The 13,842-nt window shown below is 41.3% G+C and overlaps 1 protein-coding gene across 1 annotated transcript; it reads right to left on the bottom strand.

The window, feature by feature from the left end:
- Positions 1-10,960: 10,960 nt before the first annotated feature.
- LOC124658946 (heavy metal-associated isoprenylated plant protein 16-like) lies at positions 10,961-11,737 on the bottom strand. Its single transcript, XM_047196929.1, has 2 exons — positions 11,597-11,737; positions 10,961-11,467 (listed from the first exon to the last, which is right to left on the bottom strand). Exons 1-2 carry the CDS (start codon positions 11,600-11,602, stop codon positions 11,090-11,092), a joined length of 384 nt encoding a protein of 127 aa, XP_047052885.1. The 5' UTR covers positions 11,603-11,737; the 3' UTR covers positions 10,961-11,089.
- Between the last annotated feature and the right edge of the window lie 2,105 nt (positions 11,738-13,842).

Below are 13,842 nucleotides of genomic sequence, written 5' to 3'. Positions count from 1 at the left end.
GTTCTATTTGCCCCGGTGTTTATTGATGGCTTGGTGTGTACCCGATCGATCGGTTGGCATTGGGTGTATTCATCCAGTATCGTGCCCTTCTTTTCAACAATCAGATCCTTCGGAAGTAATCGCCGCTCAGTCTCATGTGGTTCTTCTTCTTCCTTGACTCGTTAGTAGCCAAATCAATGTATGACTACCTTGCAGAATTCAGTTATACTCTACGGAACTGATGGGTCCAAATTAAAACGTAGTACTGTGCAGAATGAATAGATCTACTTACGTAAGGTACGTCGCCATTGACCTTGCAAGATCCTCTTAAACTTGTTTCAAATTGGCAGTCGGGAGGGGTCGACTACGCTACACAGCAACAAGCGAACGACTGGAAACCGAGATCCCAATAACTCTCCCCGGTTCCTTTTATAGTTGTGTTTTATTGTTGTGTGGCGTTTTGGAGGCCGAGCTACATCTAGCTCTTTATCAAAGACATATAATTTGTATTTCAAAATTTTAAAAGAAATTTAGAAAAATTCTAGACGTAGTCAATGATGTTTGCTACAATGGTGGAAAATATCAATGCAAAGTGATTTGTATTCTAGGCTACATGAAATTGACAAAATCTGCCTAAAATGTGTACTATTCACTATAAAATTTGTCAGAATTTATCATTTTCGTGTACCCTATAATATAAAGTAGTTTGTATTAAGATTTTACACCATTGTAGTATATATCATTGGCTATCTCTAGAATTTTGATTTAGATTTTTTTAAATTTTGAAATACGAATTCTGAGTGTTTGAAAATAAAAGAGCCACGTGTAGCTCGGCCTACATCTGAAGTTTTCTTTCTACAAAGTCACTATATCAATTTTAAGATATATGCAAGAAAATAAAGCAAACTAGTGATGTGTAATTTGAAAAGGCGTTTGCATTTCCAGATAATTAAACATGATGCATGTGATGCCTACTTCTCTATGGCAACATGCAAGGGTCGCATCAATTAGCACCATCATACGAGGTACTACCTTTGGTCAAGTTTATAAGTCATTCACGTATCTTAGGACATTAATTTGACTTATATAATACAAATTCTATAACACAAAATTATACTATTAAAATATATTATTTAAAGTTTTTAGTGATATGATTTTTTATAATATATCTGTCATGTTAAGTTGGTCAAATCGACAAATTAGAAATACACGCATGACTAATACACTAGACTGGAGCAAGTATAAATCTAATTGTTTTTTCTTAAGAATAAATAGTGGCCTGCAAATTATATTTTTGATACTGGCACTATATTCAAAACCAAAAGAAAAAGGAGCAGAGACGTTCTGCGGAGAAAACACAACCGGGACTTGCACATGGCAATGGTCCACGTCTATCAAAAAAAAATCCAATGGCGGACAACACTTTCCCTCTATGTGCTAAGCTTCGAATGTTCTCTTAGTACAATATTTCATTAATAAATACATGTATTAGTTGCTGACAACAATTTACCACCAAATTGGTCTCTGGCAATCACACGAGGACACGGTTGCTAGGCTCGTCGCAGGCCACCGCCTGTCTCCCGTATGGGTTGTTGTAATAAATGAGATAGGAGTACTAGTGCATTTGCGGATACAATACGTGTATAGTTTGCTTGGGTCCCTCCTTCTCCTTGGGATTCTTGTCCTTTACCTGCTCAACTATACGATGTGGGCACCGCCGAGCTTCTTGCACAGGCAGCTGACAAGCACACTGGTTCGATGCCATTGCCAACCACCTCCAGTTGGTCCCTCGCATCTCCAGTCATCCCCACTGACGTCACCCTCGTTGCTCTAGCTGTCATCTATAACGCCTTGGAATGACTCCTGTTGCATGACATACTCACCCTGATGACAATTTTTTGTTGCAATAACATTGATGCAAGCAGTCACTCCATCATATGCTTCAGCACCAAGGTACCCGAAGAGCATGATCGGTATGATGCTTCGATTTTCCCATGTCCTTTGATGTGTTTGGTCCTCTTCACTGCATTTCCTTGCATGATAAGAGGGTGGGAGTTCAGTGTTTGATGCATGCATGAGCTCTAGTGATGCAATACGTGTATGTTTGGTTGTCTCCATTAGTCATGTTATTCTCATGTCTTGTTAACATTGTAGACTTGTAACCTACACCACCACACTTACGGAAAATTTGTAATTACCTCATTTATGATACTGGGAACAAAGAAATTACAACACCAGAGTTGTGGAGAACAACAATATGAAATTAACTTGTCAAAGAAAATTTGAAAAGATCAATCATGTGCCATGGATTTGATAAAATTGTGCTAAAATGATCCAAACATGAACATAAAAAATATATTTTCCAATGCCTAAACTCAAAATCAATTTTCAAAATGCAATCAAATCATCTATGTGCATATGTTTGTGTAGATGTCATCACAACGGGATGAACCAACAGAAAATGGCACCTGGAGAGAGGTAGAAAGGGACGAACATACATAACGGTTAGATATAGGTACACACTAACATAACACCTCGTAAATAAAATAAACTCATCTCGGGTCCTTCTACGGGATTCAAAATTTAAAGTTCACAATGCGAGAGTTGTGTGGACCAAAAGGATGATGCTAGTGGCCAGGTCTGATGAATTTGACGGAATTCATTTAAAATATGTCTATATTGAAACATTAAACTCAGAACACATCATTTGAATAGAATCACAACGTCAATACACATATTTTTCATGTGAATATTATCTCGAATAATATCATGATTGTGCAAATTAGAAGTGATTAGTTGAAGAAGAATAAATAAAATGAGGGGAGAAAATCGCATGTGTGCTTGATGGCTGTAAAATACAATCACTTTATCCAGGTTTAAACTAGATACTAATCAAGGATTTAATGGGATATCTCTCTAGACCCACCACTAATCAGAAATTATTACATAGATACACAAACTCCTTGAATTTTACGTTAGCAGAAATGGAAGCTTTTATGATGAAATATGGGCTAATTAATGAAGATTTTGTGAGTTCTCAATATTCCCAAGTCAAAGAGGCCACAAAGACTATCTTCACTGGCTTTAACGAGCATATGTATAGGTGGGCATAGCCGTACTACACCGTTCTACCGTGTGCCACCGCTCTCGCCGGGTAAACCCATGCACCTTTCATGAAGGGTCCTATATAATATTCACAACGTCTCCGCAAACAACACCAACACAAGCAGAAACATAACAAATCAATCACCAAGTAGAGAAGATCCACCGCAGAGCTTCCATAGTCACACCATCATCTCCATCTCCATTCCCCATCACAGCCATAGGCCAACACTTGTAGTCTTTATCTCATTGCGATTGGCAACACTATCATACTATTTGGTATTTGTCTCAAGAATTTATGTACAACATTTATATTTGTTGATCTTATCATGTGTGAGTAGTCCTCGCGGGCTTAAGGCTTAAGGCGGAGGCATAGTCTTGCAATAATGTGTGCATCTTCTTATACAGGATTATATTGTTCGTGATTGTAGTCTCTTGCCTTGATTTAAGGACTTGTCAGGTACCCAATATCCCGATTGACATATGTATGCCATAACTGTCCTTAACATTGCCGTCCTTGGTACAAAGCCCGGGAAGGTATAAAATAAATCCCATGAAGAAATTCAGATGTAGCCGAAGATACTACGTTAGGAGCCTATATCGGGTGAACCAACTTGTAATATAACTCGACGTCGAGGTGGACTCTGAGACCTAGTCCACTATATAAGGGCTGGGAGGAGCCAACTAGAGGAGATAGATTCAATGAGACGAGACACCTTGTAACCCTAGTTCGATATAATATAATCTCGAAGATTTTCCCTTGATCATAATATTCGTCAGCTGCCTAGTTTAGCTGACCAGTTTGTTGATTCGGCAGTTTCGTCCTTCCTAGAAACTCAATTACATCATCATGAGCATTGACAAGGTTAACCCTTTGTCATTTTTATAAAAAAACAATAAAATAGAAAAGAACTAATTTATGGGAGAAACTAATTAGAAAAAAAGACTGTCACGGGTATACCCTTTCGGGTACCCATTATTGCTATATCCATTACGGCCAATTATGGAGATGGACCAGCACAAGGACTAGACAAGCTGGACCTTGGTTGCACATATAAAGCCAGACAGGGCGCCCCTTAGATGAGATTCAGATAGCATATCATACCCGCAGATTAGGCTAGCAGGATGTAGCGATCCTCTACCGCGGGGACGTGAACCTGGGTACGTCGTGTGTCATCTCGCTCCCAGAATCTCTAATCATCGTCTTTCCCCAAAACCTAAGTCCATATTCTTGAACATTGCCGAGGGTACAACCTCGTCACCGATGATCGATAAAGGTAATGCGGTGACATGAGTGATGATCTGCAGCTACGTCGTGAAACTCAATAATATTAAGGGAAGTAAAACAACTGTTTGAGATCCATTTGGGAATCACAGTGAAGTCATAGATTTTAAGGCTTTAGTCTGTTTGGTCCCCGTGCGATGGTGGTACAGTGGTTGGACTAGAGATGCATATTGTTTTTGGTTGCAAAACTAGCTATTGTGTTATCTCCCAATATATATCTATCATTATTACATAATAATATATGTTCTTCTTAATATTATGAGAGTTTTTGGTGGAATCGGTGAACTACATGCGTTGCTTAGAAGCCTGGGGCAGAGGGCTCATATATAGTACTCCCTACGATCGTGTTTAATTGACGCCGGACACTGCCTATGCATGTACGCTTCCGCTTCTATTAAACATGTTTGAAGGTAGTACTTGATAGCGATTGCTATGTACACTTCTTTCTTTTTTATTCACCGAACGTTAGCGGCTTAAGCTAAGCTTATCACGAGCTGCATTGCAGCGCGGGGAAAAGGGTCAAGCTCTTTTACTTTTTGTCCCATTTGTCTGTGCACAGCTGCAGGTGAAAATCATTTGCCCTTGCCTATTTCCACCCATTGATACAAAACCCATAAAAAGTAAAGTTTGGTCTGGTGAAAAAAGATACTACAGAGTTCACAAGCTCTTGTTCTTGTCTTACGCCAAAGATTTTTTCCAAGGTTGGATAAACTTAGGTGTCTTCTAGGGAAAAAGCAATCTATAGTACTACATCCGAAATTAAGATCAAAGGTATCAACTCTCACATGTTGAGAGTGCATCATTGGATACATCACCTACACCAAGGAATCTTCAATGAGCCCAGTCCTCCGGAAATGGCTAATATAAGCATGCCCAAAAGTTCTTTATGGTTCACGTATGAAAGCTGAATTACATGGATAGCACATCTAGAAGGGGGAAGGGGTGAATAGGGGATTTCAACTTTTTGCGATATTTGGAGTGAACAAATGTGAAATACGATTAAAGTTTAATTTGTCAAGAACAAGACCTTATATGTTAGGATCAACTACGTGCATCAAAAAACTTACTCTAAGCAATACACCAAACTATGTGGTAGGAAGATATGTAACTTCAAGCACGAATACTATCACAAGTGAAGTGCACACGTAAATAACTTGGGTATAGGAATAGCTGAGGCACGCGGAGACGACGAGGTATACCAAAGTTCACACCCTTGTGGGTGCTACTCTTAGTTGGAGTGGTGTGGAGGCACAATACTCCCTGAATTCCATAATGGCTCACCATATTCTCCTCGAGCCTTTCCACCAAAAGAGAAGTCCTCGATCCATTATGGGATCCTTGAGGGTGGTCATGAGATTCATACAAAACTTTTGGCAATCTACAAACTAAATTGGAGGCTCCAAAATAATCCACGGCTAACTTTACAACACAATGATTAAAATTCGCGGCACCACCAACCCACAAAGCCATGTAGTGTTCCAAGAGTTCAAGAGGAACAAGCTCCGGGTACAAGCACCAGCGAGTAATAATTTTCTCAACTTTCACCAACCGAATCTCAATAGAGAACGACTCAAACTGATGCATTAGATTCACTGGCAAGAACACAATAATTCTCAAGTTATTATCTCCAAAATCGTACCACAACAACTAATTCTATGGAGGGATATGAGATGAAGAACAATCGTGGAAATTCCAAAATACTTAAAGATCTAGATCTAGTAGGATCCTCTCACTAAGAGAAGATATTGACTCGTGAAATTGTAGATATAGATCTCTTCCATCTTTTCCACAAAAAATCCAAGAAGCATTGTCGAAAGAACGAGTTAGGGTAATTTGTTCAATGTAACCAATGGAAGAGAGAGAAATCGGAATAGCTATATCCACTTTGGGAAGAAGGAGGCTTTATGTAGGTCTCTCCAAAAATATTTGTTGTAGGAATTATACCCCAAAATTTATTCCCCACCGAAGGTGCACATGAATGTTCCCACATTCATGATGATACCTTAAATATTTAGACTTGTGCATTATGTATTAATCAATGCTTTCCTATTTGAATGGACTTTCAACCACTATAAGAGTTACAAGACAAATATCTTTCAAGAATATATTCTAGACCAATACCTAGACATCACACATGCACTTCACTTGCACAAAGTTTGCTTCATTATTCATTAATATCTTAAAAAGGTAATTTAGTGCAAGATATCTTATTGTTTCTTTACAATCTACTTGGTCTATGTGATGTATCTACTTGATCATATTCTTTCAAATTTATGTGTACTCTCAATACTTCTTTACACTTTGAGTAGTAGTAATCATGTTAGAATTTGTATCTGTTGATAATAAACTCCGACATCCATGTTTGTTTTATCACCTTTATGCTCGAGGACGAGCATAGGATAGTCTTACAAATGTTGATACATGTGAGATGTATCCATGAACTTTGTACTTTATTATATGTTAATCCTTCATATTAACATCATATCTATCAATCCTACCTTGTTTTATATTGATTTCGGGATTTTCCACCAAGTCCCCCTTTTTTAACTCTGCAGAACATGAAAACTTTTTTTTGCATATTTTTTAAGTTACAGGAACCTTGAGGACTCCAAAAGGACGCTAGTTTTTGCCACGTCGGTTTTTATGGATGACAAGGAACTGAATGCAAAGAAGTACCACACAACACGGACACCGTACTAGACCATGCCATGGGAGCACCCCTTTTGCCTTGGTTTGGACACCCACGTCTTTTTCTTGACCTAAAATTTTCTATATAAATCCTCAAAATCAAGAAGTCACGAGGACACGGCTGCAAATAGAGAAGCCATGAAACAGGAAAAGAACATGTGAAGATTGGAGGGGGAAAACCCGCCAGTGTTGCTCCTTCGCCTCCATCATAAAGAGGGAGTAGTCCCGTGGGATATGTGTTCATGGAAGTAAAATATCATCTCTCTCTATGCGTACTCCATTGATTTAAAACCACATGAGATGCCCTAGATGATTGTGGTCATATTTTTATTATCCATTAGTTGGATCTTTTGTTTATGAGACAAGTTATCAGATGTAATTATCAGTATTTGATTGGTGTATTTGCGGATGCATATTTTACCCCATTAATGCATGCTTTTTGTGATCAAACTTGTATGCAACAACCGATGTAGTAGTATATGAATTGTGACAATAAATTTATATTCTATTAAGATTTTTACCTTTTCATTGTTTACCTCATTACGGATAAATGAATGCTTATACCAGTGTTCATCCAGTGACAATTAGATGACATTTTTTCTCGAGGTAGTATATTGTTATTCAAGATCATGTCAATGCTTTAAGAAAGTACTTTGTTTTACTTAACACTACTAGGAAAAGGCCTATAGATGGAAATAGCACTACCGACGCACCAGCAAACCCATGCGCCGGTGGCAAATAGTGCCGGCGCACCAATATGTCGTCGCGCCGGTGATGGTATCTTACTGCCGGCGCACGAGCAAGACAGATGCGTCGGCGATAAAGTTCAAAGAGAACCAGACCATGCCAAAAAAAAATTGAGCCCCTTACTGCCGGCGCACCACCATGTTGGTGCGCCGGCGGTAAGAGCCATGATTTTCCCTCTCCACCCCCCCCCTCCCCCCCGGTGGACCGCCTTTTCAGTTTTGAAAAAAATAAAAGAAAATGGTAGAAAATTCAAAAAAATCCTTTGATATGTCCAATACTTATGTAATCTATTTTTTGTGAAAATTTGAAAAAATGAATTTCGATATATTATGCAAAATGGCGTCATCTTTCGGTAAAACGGGATTTCTGGTTGCATACAACCTCCGTTGAAAAAAAAAAATCAAAATCTATCTACGCGAAATTTCCTATCCGAATTCAACGACCTATGGTCGGTTGGACAAAAAATGGATTCATCAATTGGAAAACAGAAACATGACTTTTTCAGGTTTAAGATTTGGGTGAAAAAAAAGAAAATACCCCCGGTGCACCACCCTACTTGGTGCACCGGCGGTAACATCTCCTATAAATAATGCAAACCGTCGACCTCCTCCTCACTTTCCCCTCTTCCTTCTCTTTTCCTCCTCCTCCTCCTCCGACGGACTCCACCAACTGTTGCACCGTCGACCTCCTCCACCTCCTCCGCATGGCCTCCTCCTGCAACTATGGCTACGACCACCTCCGGCGTCGTCCACCTCCTCCGGCCTCCTCCACCGGCCTCAACCTCCTCTGGCCTCCTCCGCATGGCCACCACCTCCTCCGGCCTCCTCCACCTCTGGCCTCCCACTCCTCCACCTCCTACACCGGCGCAGCGACAAGAACGACAACCACGACCTACTAGACTAGCGCAAAAAGGACACCACAACCGCAGCTCACGAGATCTAGATCTAGATCTAGATTTAATTTTTTTTGTTTTCTGGTATAACTTACCGTCGGCGCACTAGGCAGGTGCGTCGGGGATAAATCGAGTTACTGCTGGCGCATGCCGGCGGTAAGCCATTACCACCGGCCTGTTCCCACCGGCGGGCTGGTGTGCCGGCAATAACCAATTTTGGTGCGCCGACAATAAACATTTCCCTAGTAGTGTAAACTTGGTTTTAAAAGTTTTCTATTTCGAATGGAGTATTAGTGAGATTTGTAATATCATCTCTATGCTAGAACATGATGCCCATATAAATGTGTATCAATAACTACATGAAGTTTCCATCACTTGTAACTTGTTATGTGAAACTATATTCATGCCACCATATTTATGAGAGAGAGGTCAAGTTAAATCATGGACCCGGTCACACTAAAACTATAAGAAGCACTTCTTACTTTACTTTTTAGGGTTATACTACTATTTTTTGCTCAACAATGCTCGTGCATCATTGTGGTACAGGCCGGCCCATGTATCGCTGACAAAACTTGAAGCCGATTCTAAGATTGTAGGTGGAGATGCAATGGCGATAATGAGGTTGTGGGAGAAGCGGAGGGGATGGATATATAGGGTCGATGGAAGAGGCTCATGGTCTTACATGTGGGGTGGGGAAGTAGATTTTTCCTGTCAGACAAATAACGAGATAAATGATCAGATGAACAAGATGTCGATAAAGTGGATTTGATACTCGAGAAAAACAAGGATGAATTATGAATCCATACCATGTATTCACAAGACTCAGTAAGGGAGGCAACTATTTAGAAATAGAATATACATTTTTTTTGCAGGTCTCACAACTTTTAGCTCCATGCGTTGTAAATCGTACCTCGCTTGATGTAGAACTGTTAATGATGCATGGTCTCTCCTTAGATATGATGATTTTTTGGCTAGTTGGAAAGTCTGAAAAGGAGTGTGAAAAGGTACATTCGAGAGCTTAAATAATGTGTATTGTTTGCGCTGGAGCCTTTTAGCCTATATGAGCAGACAACGCTGCTATAAGATAAGATAAGCATACGGGTAGGATACTACTCCCTCCGTTCTGGTTTATATGACCTACATGCATCTCTAGATCATTAATTTGATGAACATATTATAAATTATACAAGTATTCTATCATTAAAAAGTAAAATATCTGACCTTTCTAATGATATATGTTTGTAGTACATATCTTGTGTTACGTTGATCAAATTTACGATTAAGGGATACGTGCATAATAATCTATAAATCCGGATAGAGGGCGTAGGAGAGTTAACAACTTGTCTTTAGAACAATCGCTGAATCATGGTAGACCAATTAGCTGGTTGCCGTGTTCCCTTCGGTAGATGGCTATTCTTTTTTCTGGTGCCTTTTCTTGTTTACAATTTGGAATTGTGGAGATGGCGACAATCTGATACCAACAGTCTTGGATTTTTGTTGCTGTCCTTATTTTTTGGTCAGAAGTTTGGTTACTCTAATGGTAGTCGCCGTAGACTCCACCAACGTGTGTACGACGTAGAAAACAATGCCATTAACAGGAAGAAGGTCATAAAGATACATGAATGAGCTGTCCATGGCAAATAGAGGAAAAGAAACGTGCTGGGGCCTCAAAATTCTGCAGCGATTTCATAGGAGTTAATTCAGGTGTTTTGTCTCTAGGGTATTGTTCGTATTTAGATGTTTTGAGCGTACCCAAAATTATAGATGTAACTGGGTCAACATTATGGTATCCTCTATAATCTTTATTTCACCATAATGACTAATTTTTCAATAACATTATTATTTTGGAAAAGGTTATCGTTTTGAAGCTAAAGATTGTAGAGGGTATCTTAATACTGATCTACTTGCATCTTTAGATAAAACGACCATCAAAAAATAAGCATCATGCACTACTACAGAAGAAACCCGTATTACAGATCATTTCCTTTTGATGTTTTATTATGGAGATGTCACCATGGATATGCTGAGCAATGGATGGAAATGGAAATACACATGATGGATCGAATCCAATTATGTCCCGATCATGACATGATCTATGCCATATAAATCGTTGCATGCACGCTGAATGACTTCTCGTCAACTGGTCATCACACACCACAGGGCAAGCCCACATGGCGATGGCGTGCACGAACCTGTCGAACAAGCCAGCGACTAAGAACGGAGATCTACGTTGGAGTTTGACTCGATTTCTAACTGGCAACCAAGAGTGAGTCCGTAGATATATCAGTTTCTCCTTTTTTATATATAAACTATATACACTCAATCAATAAACGCATGTGTATAAATATTTATAGTTGCTGGCAAATGATTGGCAAGAAGAAAAGGATTTCCGGCAATCACATGACGGCGCAGTTGCTGGGCTCGTCGCAGACCACCATCTGCGACGGGTATGGGTGGTGGTAGTAACCGGAGCCGGAGTAGCAGTGCGGCGGCGGGTACAGTACGGGCGCAGCTGGCTTCGGCTCCTCCTTCTTCTTCTCCTCCGGCTTCTTGTCCTTGACCTCCTCCACCTGCACGATGTGGGCTGAGCCGAGCTTCTTGCGTAGGCAGCTGACGAGGCACACCGGGTCGACGCCGTCGCCGACCACCTCTAGCTGGTCCCTCGAGTCGCCGGTTATCCCCATCGAGGTCACCCCGGCTGCTCTCGCCGCCATCGACAAGGCTTTGGACCGGCTCTTGTCGCACGACATGCTGACCTTGATAACGATCTTTTGCTGCAAGAAAAAACGATCGATCAGTCCATGTTTCAGCACCAGGATAGTTGATTGCTCAAAATTGAGATGCTGAACAATCCAACATGAGAAACATTAAAAATGGCAACATAAACTAAATAGGTTCCTTACCTTCATTGTGTGCTGCTGGGTTTTTCAGATGCCGTTCAACACGATGTGGAAAGATTTGTGTTCGATCGACGCTAGCTTAGGTTGAGAAGCTACTGATCGATCTTTTGCTGCTGCAATGCAATCAGAAGCTGTGCCAGTGTCTTCGAGCTTGTGGTTTGGTGGAGGAGATGGCAGTGGCCACACCTCTTTATATACACGCTGTGGCGGTGATGCAGATGCAAAGCACTGACTGGTGCCACTAGTACTGAAGACTAAATTATGAGTGAACGATCCAAGATACAGGTATTCGTACTGGTAGGTGGTTGCTGCTGGAAGACTCGGAGCAGCTGCGAATGCAGGCAAAGCTCCCGGTCAGTAAACAACTAGCTAGTGGCCTAGCGAACGCGTTCCCTTCACAAGTTCTCCGTTGATTTCCCGATCGGCAGGCTACACCTACATATGGCAAGACCATTAGACAATGACCGTTGTGACGAGATCAAAATTCCAACGCGACGCGAGCAAGTTGTGTATAAGTGTATTGGCCACGTTGACCGCTTCTCCGGAGCCGCGGCTGCGGGCGACAGTAGGTAGACCGAGTCGATCGGTTTCAATAGTTTTAGTAAGCATAAATAGTTTTACTCCGTATAAAACATAGGCCATTAGGCTCGGATTTAAATTAATAAAGCTACCAACTGTGAACCGTTAAAGTTACAAGGTGCCGAGGAGAACAACAACAAAATCCTGATATATTACACGGCAAACAAGATGAAACAAGATATATATGCATCCTGCAAACGTCTAGGTCTTCACACACTCCGAACTGACCCAGATCCGGTGGCTTGCCGCCAACTACAAGTCCAAGCCAACGATATGGCGACCCAACTCGCGGGCTCCGGTGAAGGAGAGAACACCACCAGGACCAACATGACCTTCAACGCCGCAATGGAACACAGATTGAAGCTCGATTCATTGCGGTTAGGAGGAGAGGTGAGGAAAGGGGAAGCAGGCTGGAGGCTGAAGGATGCGGAGGAGGCCGACCGACAACAAGGGCGAGCGCACGGAGGAAGCAACGCTTGCGAGGAAACCTAGTCGCCCCCCGTGTCGCCCAAGATAGAATGACGCGGGGACGTGCCCAGCTTGTTCGCTATTCTCCTCGCTATCTTCGCCGGTTTCATTAGTTAGCAACTCCAAGCGGGGAGATATAGCAGTACAGGCGGCTACGGTATCGTAGGACGTGGCTTGGCTATGCCCCCGTTTGCATGCAGAGGGGTGCACCATGGGGAGGGTGACATCAATAATCCTAGATTTATGGAAGGATTCATAAGGATTTGAAGTTACAGGATGGTGTGGCGATGCGTCAGTGGCTTGGGATCCACGGAAGGAAAAGAAAACTGCACAAGCTCCTAGGCTCCACGTCATCCCATAAGAGTGAGCACGTAAATATCGTAGGTGTAGCATTGCTCACGTGACATCCATGTGGTTCTCGTTTCTCTTCCTCCACACTCTTAGCATGGCGAGGTGACCGGAGGCGAGCTGATCTTGAGGGCAACACGCCCAAAATAAACAGCCACCCGCGACACACTGATGGGAACACATGAGGGGCAGAGGCAAGTCGCGTCGCAGATGTAGGACAAAAATTCTCATGTCCGTAAGTTCATGTTTTACAAGAGTCATCGTTCATATATGATACCCATTTTGCAGGATCTAGGGTAGGGTATACGATTTTATTGAAGTCAGAAAATTATGTGGTGGAGCATTAAGTTTTCCAAGACCTGGATACTTTTTAGGTTGTACTTCCTCCCTTGTACGGAAATTGTCTTAAATTTATCAAAATTTAGATATATCTACACACTATTTAGTACAAAAATACATTCAAATTTAGTCGACCGAGGGAGTCATTCGTTTGTAGCATAATTTCAGAAAAAAAGTGGCAGGGAGGTGTGAACGAAGCACGTTGAACGGTCGGTCTCGCTTTGACTGAATGAGTCAAATAAACTATTCGATGCAAAAAAAAAGTACTAGTGCGTCGAAAAAAATTAAGTACAAATGTCAAACAAACAAACAAATTCTTTTAATTTCAAAAAAAGAAATCTTTTCAGCAATTGGAACGACCCTCCTCAAGTAATCGCCCTGGCGTCACCAGTACCAGTGGACCTTTCATGGACCCCCGGGCTGCCGGGCTTGTATGGTCAGTAATCAAACCTACGAAATCATCAGTATATACCGACCGTACGTGCAGAATTCTGTCATAGTTGACAAAGCTGATG

The sequence above is a fragment of the Lolium rigidum genome, chromosome 6, assembly GCF_022539505.1.
Source record: "Lolium rigidum isolate FL_2022 chromosome 6, APGP_CSIRO_Lrig_0.1, whole genome shotgun sequence".
Lineage (NCBI taxonomy): Eukaryota > Viridiplantae > Streptophyta > Magnoliopsida > Poales > Poaceae > Lolium > Lolium rigidum.
Note: the sequence above shows the minus strand (reverse complement) of the source record. Positions and strands in the feature narration are given on the sequence as shown.